At 37.2% G+C, this 15022-nt stretch overlaps 1 protein-coding gene across 1 annotated transcript in view; it reads right to left on the minus strand.

Moving 5' to 3' along the window:
• NRP1 (neuropilin 1) overlaps positions 1-15022 on the minus strand; it is a 129532-nt gene that overhangs the window by 67088 nt on the left and 47422 nt on the right. The window contains 2 exon segments of the mRNA XM_075587736.1: positions 9714-9941; positions 14346-14527. Coding sequence (XP_075443851.1) covers positions 9714-9941; positions 14346-14527 — 410 coding nt within the window.

A 15022-nucleotide genomic window follows, 5' to 3' on the forward strand; every position in this document is an offset into this window, starting at 1 on the left:
ATTACACTACTGCATAAATGAACAAAGATACTTGGCCAAAATAGTTTAATTCAACTGTGAAGGGGCTGTAGAGCATTGCTTTGCAACCAATGGTTAACAGGGTTAACAGCAATGTTTCACGTACACTCAGATATTAATCTAGAATGGATCAATGTATATATATGTATATATATATATATATATATATATATATACAGTATATATATATGTGTGTATGTATATATGTATGTATGTATATATATATATGTATATGTATATGTGTGTAATAAGCCAATTATAATAAATGCTCTAAGTGGCAGATTTCTGTGACATACAGTAGCAGGAATTAGGCAAAGAACTGAAATACCTGTTCCAGGGAAAACTAGTATAATTTGCTTTTATTATGCATTGTAACTCAAAGGGAGCCGCAAGAAAGCACTGATGCTAATAATGCCACCGACTTAACAAGATATATTGTATTGTAGCAAAATAGTATACTATGCATCACATTGTCTCTTCATTTTGAATGTATTCGTCATAGTTTAAGATTTGTTTAATAGTATTTCACATTAAGGCCTGAGGGTGTAACAGCAAAACCAGAATAACAAACATCACAGAATATTCAACACAACCTGTTAGGTCAGGGGCTGGACAACTTCAGTACTTAAGGGCCACCAAAAGGTTTCAGGATATCCCTGCGTCAGCACAGGTGGTTCAATCAATTGCTCAGTAGAAGATTGCACCACCTGTGCTGAAGCAGGGATATTGTGAAAACCTGACCTGTTGGTAGGTCTTGAGGACTGGAGTTGGCTACCCTTGCACTTGTACCTTGTGGAATGGGAAAGTCGATCTGAACATTTAATATGTATCAGATTGGATACACAAACATTTGTATCCATCTCCAATGGTTGCTTTAATGGAACAATACATAAATACAGTATATCTCCTAACAGTAAGTTATTTAGATAATCTAGCAAAGACACAGCAATAGACCGACATGGTGCTGGTCCTAATGAAAATGCTTTGCATTACTTCTGAGATCATTGTCCTGCATCCACAGCACCGTTTTCCCTGCCACACTGAGTTAAGTTACTATTTACATGGGACTACCTGGGTGCATCAGTATTCTTCATGTGTTATTAGAAACAGGGCTTGGAAGGTGCAGATTGCACCCGGAAATAATTCCAATGACCTGCTTCTTCTCAACCAGAGAAAGGCTTGAAACAATCTTCTGGTTATATATCTATTTCAAATGTTTATAGCAGGAATTACACATGCAGAGAGATGTATTGTTTTAAAATGCATCCCGTTATATATTCTATTCACTAGGATTACAGAAGATATGTAAAACAGACATTTACATTACCCAAATTATCTGTGAAATATTGGTGTGTGCTCATAAGAACCTCAGCGCTCCTGGTTGCCAGGCAAACGATAGGAATTTGTGGGTAATTGGGATTATGTATACGTTCAGGTTTTGTGTCTTTAATCCTAACATACTGTAGATGGAGAACTACTGAAATGTCAACACATAAATAAAGTAGAAGGCTACAAGTTTGAAGTCAAGACACATTAGTGTGATGTTAACAAATTTCAATGGGGCCTGAATTGAGCCACCATGTAGAGCAAGGGGTTTTAACCAGGTGGTGATTATAGGGGGTTCAGGGAGTGATTGAGAAGGTGCTGGGGTTTGTTGAAGATGTAATTATTATTTTTTTATATTAAAAATGATCTAAATTGGAGACATCAAACATTTGTTTCCATTCTTGTAACATTGTATTACTTTTATTCTGTTAAAATAACATGTGGCTGATACATCGTGTGAAAGCTTCTTTATCCCAGGCACATAAATGGGTGGGAATTATTTTCTGTTGGCACACGTACTCACTAAAAAGAGAGGGCCCCATACTAAACGTTTCACTCGAGCTGATTTTTGGTGCCGTTTATTTATTTTTTGTTAACAATTTGAGGTTTCTTCTTGTTCAGTTTTTGTAGCATTTGATGACATTTTTATCTAACTACTGGCATTTTTGCATTGTACTTATGTCGAGTATGTCCTTATTCCTTTTGCTGGCATATAAAATCAAAATATTGAAATGGCACTGGTACATCATATATAAAATGATTAGTATGGGGTGATTGGGGACCCTGTTAGTCCCATAGGGGTGATTAAGGTACAAAAGGTTAAGAACCCCTGATGTAGAGGCTGTAAACAGATTGATTTTTAGATATAGATGATCTTAAGACTCTTCACCGTTTTTATCGTTAAAATACATTATTGTGAAAAGTTAATTGCAATGCTGATTTTAGGCAAGTACCATAATATTAGGATAATTGAAAGGAAAGCTCTCCGAATTCTTAATAAATAGGAAATGTTTTGCAGTGCTAGCAGATAAACACTGTGACACACTGATAAAAATTGGGTTAAATCCACACTGATAATACAGGGCGCCCTTTGAACTCAGGTAACTTTTGAGCCACAGAAACAACTTGGTCATTGAATTTGCAAACAGAGGAACTTTGTTTAAATTGGAGTCATGGCTGAAGAGTCTTTTTATGACTCACTGGCTCATAATTTTTAAGGACCTATTTGGGATGTCTGCATTTAGTTAGTTTGAATTTTGCCCCTGGACATCCCAGTGTTTTGCTCTTTGTGAGTATTATACACTCAGGAGCCAGAAGTCAGAGGCTTTGAGAATATCATACAAAGAAGTATTGAATTTCTTTACACGGCATACCCAGGCTAGCTAATGCAATATTGATTTGAGAGAACTTGGATAGAGTAGACATTATTAATCAATATTTTACATATAAAACATAACCATGATACAAGTATGTTTATTTCAAAATTTATACATATTTCACTATGGTATCTGCCTAGTAATTAACACATGTAGTAGAAGAGAAGTCTGTTTTCTCCTGCCCTCCAGTAATGCTTCTATTATTACATGTTCACTAGAAATAACATATTTCCTCATTGTGCTATACATATGAAATCCTTGAACCACAGCAAACAAATCATCCACTTATATCTCCAGTATATGTATTATTAATGCTTATAATTAACAACTGCTGCCCAAATGTCTAGTCAACAGTGGATGAGAGGAAGTTATTAAACTTGGCTTATCTCTCCTACGCTAATTACATACATATATTTATGTGACCTTTTGTCTTCTTGGTATGTCTAAGGGCCCCAATGGAGAATGTCCATAGCATGTCAGGTCTACAAAAAGCCAGTACAGACTGGCGTTTCTTACAAATCAATATACATGTACAATTGAGGCATCTATTAGGGTGATGGTTTGTTCGCAGACTAAACTGTGAGGTGGAAGGGTCGTTATGTACGCTTTATTTATTTCGTTCTGATTAAAACTGTTGCAATTCTAAAAAATGTCTTTCTCCTTTGAAGACTAAATCAAAACATTACCATCGTGTTCTACATGTAAATGACTCTATATTGTTACTTGGTCCTCCACAAATGCATTTTTCCCTTTGCTCCTGTAGGTTTGTCTCTGTTAGCTCTTCTTGTATCAGAAGTTTCAAACACACCTGAGGGTTTCTGAGGTCGGTTAAATCTGGACATGAGCCCAGGTGAATCTCCTGTTCTTTTTTGATTATGTCATTGTGTCTAGTAAAGTGCTGTTCAGACTGGCCCTCTGTGCATGATATTTATGTCCCACCACAGCTCAGTTATCCTATTAAAGCTTTCTGAATGAGTTTTTTTTTTTACCAGGTAGGCTCAGCAATATTGTGACTGTGAGTAATTTTGCAAGACCAGGAGTGGCCAACTCCAGTCCTCAAGGACCGCCAGCAGGTCAGGTTTTAAGGATATCCCCGCAGCAGCACAGGGGGCTCAATCAGTGGCTCCGTCAATGATAATGTGCTAGACAATAAAATCGATGTATCAAGACTGTTGTGGAACAAAACAGATGCAAATAACAACATTGACATCTTACGTCTATGGGGTTTATTTATCAAAGTGTTCCAGCTGCAAAACTGAGCATAACCAGTACAAAAACATGCACCAAGATTCATTGCTTCCAGTGGGATTGCTTTTCCTTGCTAAATCTGGTGCTGTGTTTTTTCAGCTGCTTTTCAGCTAGTTTTGCGGTCAGTAGACTAAGATTCGACCCCATTTTAACAAAGATTTTGATGCAGCCTTGGTAAATATATTTAGATATTGCTACAAAGATATACCTTTGATATAAACACAGGCCAAAGTACCATCGTTTAAAGCAGCAGTCCACACCCTGCCCCCTCCATTTTTTAATTACATGTTTGGGAATAACGACAGCGTTAACTCCAGCTCGGGGGACCCTCTGGTTCCCGAGATACTTTGCGAGAAATTTGCTACCGGTACTTCTGCATATTTAAATCCCCTGCGTCACCCAGGACAATGGAAGGCTGACACGGATGATGTTGCAGCTTCCTATTGGCCCATGTAACGCAGGAAATTTCAACTGCCATTTTGTTTCCACTGGAGGGCATGGTTCCAGCTGCACCTTTCCAGATATGTATCTTGGAAACCAGAAAATAGTGTGTCTCAGCTCTGATGACCCCTTGTTTCCCACTCAAGTAAAAAATAATAATAATACATGGGTCGAATTTAAAAAATAGGCAGAGGGAAATGCTCCTTTAAATTGTATTGAATGTATCAACTTAATCTGCATAGTCTCTTTAGCTGGTGACCTTGCTGTTATAATCCACAGCAAGGACTTTCATATTAACCTACCCTTCTTCTCAAGCTGGCAAATCTTTTCCCAAAGGAGGCCTTATAATTAGGGTTCTTGCATAAAACACTATCTTCCACGAGAGGCAAAACAAACAGAATGTCCCCCCACGCTCACAGAAGCCATTAACATATTGTGTAGATCGATCAACAAATGGAGAATCAGTATGTAAATAGCTCAGTAATATGTCATTTAAAGCCACCATTAGTTTATTTCTATGTACAGTATGAAAAGGGAGAGAAAGGTGTAGTTACCGAAGGAAGAATGAGTTACTCCCTAGAAATGAATGCATTAAGCAAGTAATTATTTCAATTGCGGGAGTATTTACTTAATAACGGCATTCTAAAATCTTTTGCATGCGAATAAAGTATGAATGTATACAATCTTTCACATGTTTTTATATACAGTATTCCTGCAAGGTTCTCTATCTCAATTTGTAGGACTGTGCTAATCTTACTTCCACCATTTATATACAAGTTACTTTCTGTCTAAAAGACTTTAATGACATCAAAGCTTTAGACAAGCGGCGGAGTAAGTTGAGATAAAAGAGATTAATGGTGTGTTTAATTTGCAATGACATTAACATCTATTGCAAGACACTGCTTTTTATTCCTTCATTCAGAAGCGTGTTTATTTTATTGACTTACGTGCTGATGTCTTGCCAAGGCAATGGTATGCAAACTCCTTTAAATTACTTTTCAGTCTTAATATCAGTCACGCAATCCTCCAGGGCGGAAGAGCCATCGGCAAGATAAGAGAAAGATGTGATACTTTTATGGACAGTGAACTATTTCTCTCGAACTGTTCTTGTAATGTACTATTGGTTTTCTCTTAAAAGACTCATAAACCGCATTTATTGTGCAACATTTATATTACATAATATCATATACATTGATAAAGCCGATCATAAATAGGTTAAATAGTGCCCTCTGTTATAAAGGGCCTACGCTATGCTGAATACATGTGATATCTAATGAATAGAGATGTGCAAAACTTTCACGAGGTCGTTAACCGGACAAAAGTTCCCTTTTTAACTTGCAAGAAAATCACGTCTCTGTCAGAGTTCGCAAGCGATTTGCCAAGTCTTTGTAAGAAGATATACCAGACCCTGAAATAGGGCTTTTACGCTCTGTCTCTCTCCTGCAAAAGCCCTGTTTCAGGGTCTAGACATAAAAGGGATAGGCGAAAGCGGGAATTCATGGTGGATTCTTTCTGGATATGTATGTGATTTTTGTGAAATGTTTCGCATTTTAAAGTTCGGCAAAACATTTTGCCAGAAAAAAAAAATGTCACAACTGCATTGGATATGTTCTCACGTCTCTACTAATCAATGTATTTCACTATTATTATGTATTACATGGAATAGATACTTTCTCTGTTCTTTTGCAAAAGTACAGACTATGGTCAAAATATAAACAATATAATATTCATATGATATCCAGGGATGAAAAAATCCACAATAGGTTTAGCTTGCATAACAATGGCTACTTGTTTCACACGGCATGTTGTATAAGTAACAAAGGAATCATGTAGTCTGACTTCAGAGTGAGGTGTGAAACTTTAATCAGATTGCTGCAGGAAAAGACCTACAGCTGCGGTGTAAAAAAATACCTTGTGAGACTCGGAGAAGGGATTATTATTTAAATGAGGTAGCCAGACACCTGTGCACATCTGCCCTGCGCCTGACCTCAAACGCTGTTTGCTGGTAAATGACGGGTGGGTCTTAGCACAGGTTGTACTTATTCTAATTATTTTTTTTTCTTTTCAATCTTAATACCAAAGTTAATATTTTAAAATCAGACCCTTAAGGTTATATGCAAATCTGTGCATCGGAACTCATGAATAATGGATGCTGAGATTTCAAGGGAAAGCCATTGTAGTTAATTAACTACCTATAAATGCTACGAAAATAAAGCCGCAGGTATGCTGTAATTGAAACTGTTATTCTACCACAGAGTGTGCAGCAGCCGGAAGAATATTTGGAGAGCCGAGAATAAATGCGCCCTCAAAAGAGTGCGAAGCAACAGATCGATTATTGATTCTATTCCGCGCATGCGGTGCAGAATGTATCGCGGGGAAAAAGCCAAGTCACTGGAATCAGATACAATATCCCTGTTGCAAATCATACGGTGAGAAACCTTTACGTGAAAGGCCAATAAAAACCCACGACCGCAGTTGACATCACAACCTTCCATTGGGAAGCCTGGCGGACATTTTCTTTAATTCTACCAGGAGAAATGAAGAATGTTGGGGATCAGGAGAAAACGCAGTTTGGCTTCTGTTGGACCCCCACATCAAATAAAGGTAGAAAAGGAAAAGAATAAAGAGCAGTGTGGATAGCTGCTTTAAGCGTTGTCCTGCACATTCTAATATTACAATTCGAGGTTGAAGCTTTCTCACACTTCAGTTTCCACTCTAGCTTCCGCTAAATAACACTTTGCTTTCTCATTATTCCAATAACTCATTAGAATATAGGGTCTGATTCTATGCTCAGTGGGAGCAATGTTCTTGAAACTGATAAATTGCTCAGCAAGGGCAGTCTGACTAGTCTCTTTAGATGCTGTGGACAGTTGCAACGGATGAATGGCTTGTCCATCATACAAATGTGAAGGGAAAAGGGTTATAATTTAACAACCTAAACAACTCTGCTTTAAATAGAATATTAAATAGAATGTTGGCCAAGATCGGATCTCAGACTAAATCTGAAACTTGTTTATCAACACCTATGTACTGTAGAAAGTTAAATAGGATTTTATAGATGCAATAAATAAAAATGCTAATTCATTTTAATATTGCAATAAACAAACTAATTATAAAACTAAATAGGAGTGTGTGCCCTGTATTACTGAGACAGCTGCTGTAGGAATTAATTGCACCAATGTATGGCATATCACAGACAGACTGTACTCACACAGCTTGGGAACAACCAGACAAAACAATCTAGAATTCTGAATGGTAATTCATTAAAGGGATAAAAACTGAAATCAGGACGAATGATAAAAAAGATATGTTATGTGACAAACTTTTAACATTCACTGTGACCTGTTCCTATAAAATGAAGGAGGTATATTCTATTCTTTAAACTCTCAACCAACTACCAATTCTCAACATTTACCAACATCTATACTCAAGGCAATCTTGCTAGCTTGCTTTGTCAGCGTAGAATCTCCTTCGTTTCGAAGAAATAATTGGCTCAGCAGTCATTGAAACCAGATTCCTATCTTTCGAACATCTATATAAATGTTCAAGTTTATGAACAAAAGATCTACTGAGATGCCAACTAAAGCAAAGCAACAGAAGTAAAGTATTGTTCTCTAGTGTGGTCAATTGAATCAAAAGTGTAAAAACTGTATGCATGAAAGATGCTTTTTGTTACTTCTTGTGCTGTGAGCAAAAAGCTTGCAAATCAAATGAAGAACAGTTGGTTACACATTATTCCTTGTAGAATTCACAAAGACTGCCAACTTTTCATCTTATGAATCAACTACATGGAAGTTCACATGCACAACTATATTCAGTTATGACTTTTTGATACTTATCTTAACTCTCTGATTTTTTTTTTTTTAGGAGTGAGTCTTCTCCAACCCTAAAGTATTAGTCTTTTAAAAAATATATATTTTTAATGAGAAATGTTGTAATTTCGTAATTACTAAATCTGGGCCATTATTCTTTAACTCTCCCCTTACAAAAGAGGAACATATTGTATATTCTGTGGAATACAGGTGTACCCGCCTTTATTACTCTTATCAATGCGTTAGGAATTAAGAAAAAGGGCAAAAAATATTACATGCGTTAAGAAAATATTGCATGTTGCATCGATCTAAATGGAGCTTTGTTAAAACGTATGCTAAATATTGTGCCAGAGTTAATGCTCTACTCTGCATTATAGGCTTTATGGTTTGAAATACTAGGCATTATTGAAATCCCTGCTCTCTGATTGGTCAGAATTCCTGACAGGTTAGTCACTATTGCCCAGAATTGTTGGCATTAACACCAAATCAGAAGGCAGGGATCTTATTACTCATTTTGCTGCTGCTGGAAAGGCAGAGGTCCATGGGCCATCCGTTGGTGCGGGAGGCTGGTAAGAGGGAGGCAGTAAGAGAAGGGGATGGACGGTAAAAAGGTCCATTGGGTCATTTGGAAGGGGGTGGGGAAACAGGTGAGGAGGAGCGGAGAGCAGGCAGGAATGAGTTCTTGATGAGTGGAGGAGAAGCAGGTGGAAGAGAGTTCATCGCCCACCTGGAAGAGCGGGAGTGAGCCAGGGAGCAGTTGAGCAGAGGGGGTAGGGGCTTATTTCTATTATTTTGCCTATAATGTCATAATCTCCTCAGATTAGGGGATTACTGGCCAATGATGCCCAGTTCTTTGGGAATTATTACTTAATAAATAGGTGCAATAACAGCTGCTACATCTGTATATTGTGCTTTTTTTAAGTTAACATTTATCATATCCTAAACTATACAACATTTGTGATACAGTGTTACTGTACATACCTGAGTCATTGCATTATTTCATTTTAATGCAAATCGAATACATGTATACTGGGATTTTAAAATGTCTCGGTGTTGACTCAACGAAACAAATCCTTATAGACCTTACGAAGGTTGCTAAGCTAAAAGCAGCACATGCTTTGTACGTTGTTGGTAGAAAAAAGAAAGAAAAAAAGAATGATCTTGCTCAGGTATACAGTATATAAAATCGATATATATATATATATAGTGTATAGGCTGAGAATGGAACAAATAATTATCGTAAAGACTGTTGTAGACAGAAAAAAGGTTCCATGTAGCACTCATTCGATTGAAAATGTATTACAGTTAATTAACCAAAATATTTGCAGCCATTAAAAAATTCTATAAATGTACAAACGATTAAAAATAATTGAGATCTGGTGTCCATTGGTGAAACATCGTGACCCTTTCCTTTTCCATGAAGAATCTAAAATAGACATGACTTTAGAATTCAAGAGATTCATTAATCATTATTGCTTTTTTGATGACTTACCTCCAGGAAATCCATCCCAAATTTCCAACCGGTCATATCGGCAGAACACTCCGCCTGGTGCATTGGAGTCAGGTTCTAGTTCAAAGCTTTCAAATTCCATTATGATCTCTGACATCTTTGGTGCGAAAATAATGTATGTGCATTCCAAAGAATTGGGGTATTTCTCAGGGAAGCCTGGAGATTTAATCACTCCATTTGATGATGTAAAGTTTCGGGAACATTCTGGACCTGAATAATACAGAGGGGAAAAGCTTAAACGTCAACATTTATTGTAATTTTCACTATTAAGGAAATCCCAGGATTTTCTGTCCTATAAATCTTTACCCCTCCCAACTAATTACCCAAGCAACAAGGATTTTGTATTCATATATCTCAACCAGTATGCTAGTCAAAGTCACGTATATTGTACATTTCCATTTGTACACAGTAATTTAAATAGAAGACTTGTGACAAATATTAAGTCATGTGGGAACAGTAAAAATGCAAGTTGTAAAAATCTTGACATATCCCCAGAGAAATAATTACAGGCCCCTGAATCTTAAATCTTTAAATCTTCAGGTTTGACAGCCTTTTAATGTTAAATTACTGGAAAAACCTTTGCAGAAGTGGGCGAGATTTAAATTCTACAGAGGGCTAAACAGGTTTTAGGTTCTTACAGCAGTGATTCCGTAACTCTGCCAGATGTGACCTCTGCCTTTTTGACAGAGTTAACGTGAAAAGTAATTCGTAGTTGTATCCAGGGTGAGTGACTATTTTTGAGTGGTGTTGACACAGGTGCTGCAGTAAAGTGTTGCTGTTAGTACTGGCATGATAAACTGTGTGATTATAGACAGTGTGGCAAGAAGTCACCTAAAATCAATGTTAGCATACTGACCTTCTACAACTAGCATGTTTTAGAGTCTTTTGAAAATTGTCCCATAAAATAGACAAGTTCAAAAAACATATATTTCCCGAATATTTCTTTGTATAAACTACCTGGACCAGCAGCATGACCAGCTTAGTCTTAGGAACAGGAGGAGATCGTCGATCAGCAGATACTGACCTTATATTGCACCCGAAACTTTTAAAAATGAAATACAAGGTACCCTTGTGAAAATTCGAGTTATTCGTTGGATTACCCATTGTCAAGTGCCATTTGTATATCTGAAACATGTCAGGAAATTGGTGGTACATATCTGCTGAGACGGGTGTCTCCTTGTGTTAAAGATTGACACATAATAGAAAATGTATGTGAATGTGTCAACTGATTGCTGGGGCTTGATATGGACTTGAACAAGTAACGATGTATCCCTCACTTATATTTTAACCCAGTCTTCTTGCAGCAATTTCATGGTGATACTTTCCAGTTACTTCCAGCCACACGTTAAGTTAAATTACTTGTTTAAATTCACATCAAGCCACAGTGTGTCTGTCATTATCCAAGACTGAGTTAGATTAGAGATATGGAAAGCGACTATGGTGCTCCCTCTAAAAGATATATGAATAAATTAATATAATATATCAATAAAAACAATTGTTAAAATCGAAGATCATACATAGAAAACCAGAATCCGGTATTATACTGGCCGCATGAAAAACTGCTGCTCGACCAGGAAAGGACCCTCCCATGATCCTCATAAGGCTGCGTCCATAGACACTGCAGCCGTGCGGAGGCACGCGGAGGCTGAGGGAAAGCGGGTGCTTTCTCTGGCCATAGTACTCGGGCCGTGGGGGGGCGTTCCTGGGGGCGTTCCCAGTGACGTCACAGAGCTGGTTTGCCCTCACTGGGCGAACCGCTCACGTGACCGCCCTGTCGCGCGAGAAATCAGTTTTAACAATCAGTTAACTTATCTCTTGTATGCGTCATTGGTATATCAGTCATGGATTTATATCTGCAATTTAGATCGATTTGTCTCTGCCCTTGTTCCTTTAAAGAAAGACTACAATTAAAAACTACATGTATAATGAACATAAAAAACTTGCACATGAATAAAGTAATTTTTTATTATATTAAAGTTATTTTTTTTCAAAACTTTTTTATTAGGCAGATATACAGTGTGCATACAAGGGACAATATACGTAGCCTAATACAGAAACTTTTTTGTATTTTTTAGAGGGAAAAGATGGCAAAACCTGTTGCCAGTGGCATGTGACCTACCGAGAATGGAGAGGCCAAGAAAAGAGGGGGGGGGAGGGGTGAGAGAAAGAAAAAAGAGTGGGGGGTGTGGTGGGGTCTACCCTGGTCGCTGATATCCATTTTGGACGGACTTCTTAGAGGTACTGAATGTCAAACTTTAAAGGGGATGAGACCGCTCATCCGTTAATATACATAAAATACATAACTCATAAGCAGGTGCTTATAGGGGACAGAATAATATATTCATAACAGTATGATCCGAAGAGGATCAGAAAGGGTCCCAATTTCATATAGCACTCAATGCCGGAGACAAATGAACTGAAAGACAAATTGCATTGCTGATATTGTTGCAGGGATTACCATCTGTGTCAAAATGTATTTTACCAAATAGCAACAAGCCTGAACTGACACAGTCTGATACTCATCAGCTTATTATACCTTATTTCTCTATAGGATTACAGTACTGCCTCAGTTAAACATTAGAGTATAACTGAAATGGATGTTAACAAACAGTAGAGTTCATATCTATATAGATAGTTCTCTGAGATACAACTGACTGTATAAGCCACTTCTGTATGTTTTTTTTTTAATGGTTTGAATGATATATATGTGTTTTTAACGAGTATTTAAACTAATAAAACTTTATTATTTTTGGACTTATTGTTTTCTGTAGGGCTATTATTTCCCTATACAGGTATTTTTCCTGTAGGATCATTGTTATCCAGTTCATTTGTCTCCGGCATTGAGTGCTATATAAAATTGGGACCCTTTCTGATCCTCTTCGGATCATACTGTTATGAAGGTACTGAATGTCACCCGCTTCCTTATCTGTATTGCATTCTCTCCTTGGTTATACCTTGGTGAGCTTGACTCAGTCTATTTGGTTATCCATGGTTCCCAAATTTTATAGAAAGCTGTCGTTAAAGTTATTTTTTTTTTAACAATTTCAGTAAGCGCTTGATTTTATTTTCACTACAGATATCAGCAGATAACCATTGAACCGAAGTAAGTAATATTGTATTGGTTTAAAGAAGTAAAAGGCAGAGTAATCTCTTTGTTCTAAAAACCTATATATGTATTGTGGCAAAAGGCTTGTATTGTGCCGTGTGTGTATTTGTGTGTGTGTGTGTGTGTGTGTGTGTGTGTGTGTGTGTGTGTGTGTGTGTGTGTGTGTGTGTGTGTGTGTGTGTACGTGTGTATTACATTTTCCTAATATGACCAGTAATGCATTTTATAGTATTGTTATTTTAAATCATAGTTGAAGTACTTTTCCATAATAATTTGCTCTCCATAACCAACTTCAATACTGATGCAACATAAATGATGGGCGCCAAAGGAGCTTCATTGTCAATGCGAAGTTGAATTCAACATCTGCGTCAACAACAGACTCTCTGATCCTGCATACTGGTGGAGTAAGCATAAGGGAAAATATTCAGTTCTTTCTATCCATTGAGCGGGGAAAAGATCAAAGAGTCCAAGTTTTAACTCTCTTCTTTAAATGAGTCCTCCCAAACATAGGAGACATTTTTCTGTTGTCATTTGAGATATAATAAATGTGCTCACAAGGGATATTTGTATTTGCTGTACACTGTACGGTGGAGAGATTTTGTCACTATTTTTTACCCGTGATAACTTATATAATGTGCGGTTGAAACCTATTCCAACTTCACGTTGCAAAGCCGCATAACCAGCCTCACACTGATTGAGACCCAAAAGGTTGAAACAGCTGTCTGTGAGTAGGGTTGCTGGTTATGCACTTCTATAACCCAGGCTGTGCAGAAAAGCTGTGCAATAAGGCAGCACAAGCTTATAGGGAGGGGTCCATGTTAAAATAGACATGAAGCAAAAGGTGACACTGTGTGATCATTTCAATGTCATTACCCAGAATCCCTTGCTGCTGTGGAAGCACTGTATGCAAAGAGATAAAGGGGAAAGGCAGGGTTGAAGACTTGTCTAAGACATGTGAATGTGCTCACACGTGATATTTTTATTTACTGTACACTGTGCGGTGGAGGGTTTGTGTCACTTCTTAATTGACCATAACTTATAAAATGTGTGAAATAATGAGAAACAAGACTACCACAACAGGAAATCTTCCTAGCTTTTGCTATTATAAGGGAGATATAACAGGGATTGTCCATTATTTGAGTAGTAGAATACATCCTTAGCATAGGTCAAATGACTGAAATGATCTTTTCCAGCTGCATAATGTATAGCAATATTGCCGTGACAGTGTTAGAATTGTTAAACATTAGTGTATAGAAATATATTTTATATGAGAGTGATACCAGAAACCTAAAAATCATACAACATTTATCAACCTAGAAAGGAATGTATCCCAGGGCTTTATTATAGCAGATATAGTTTGAGGAGACCGTGCAATAAATTGCAAATCAATGCATTCCAGTTCACTGCAGTTACAAAGAGATTAGAGGAAGAATGCATTATAATTCACTGTGATGACATTAACACTGTATTTCTACATTGTTCTGCATTCCATCAGCACTTTTACTAACCTGTTTTAAAGACTTCATAGCGGATAGAAAATCCTGCTCCATGGGTTTCATAGTCAGAGACAAATCTGATAAACAGGGATGGTCCAGTAGAGACGAGAGGGGATGGAGCAATCTTGCCACAGTACTTTCCTAATGGGCGACCGTTAGCATTATCTCCATCAATCACTTCCACAAAGTCGTATCTGGTGGGGACAAAAAGTAGAAGGGATTGTTAATGCCAGGGTACTGTGTAACCTTTCTCTTAATCCATCATTGCATTTAAATAATAATAATACAGTAAATAAGAAGGAAGGCTTGTATGTGTCATTCAGATAATACATTAGGAATTCATTGAGAAGATGTGCAGACCAGGGTACCAGTTCTATAGTTGGATTTTTTTGGTCACTTATCCCCTACAGCAGCAATTTATTTAGAAAACTACACGTGTTTGCTTATTATTATTAGATAACACTTACTGCATATTTTTATCCCCCCCCCCTCTATGCCCTTTTTAATTATTTCAAGTGTATTACGCTTCCTTAAGTTATTATAGCAACAATTTAGGAAGCCGCACAATGGATCCATTGGCAACTAAGATAATTGCATTGCCATAAATGTAAGGAACGATTGCATTTAATAAAAATAAAAAAAGGGGCAAGAGGAAATGCCGCTTCAATATATTGAACATTGTCTTAGAC

Source organism: Ascaphus truei, chromosome 2, assembly GCF_040206685.1.
Source record: "Ascaphus truei isolate aAscTru1 chromosome 2, aAscTru1.hap1, whole genome shotgun sequence".
Taxonomy (NCBI): Eukaryota; Metazoa; Chordata; class Amphibia; order Anura; family Ascaphidae; genus Ascaphus; species Ascaphus truei.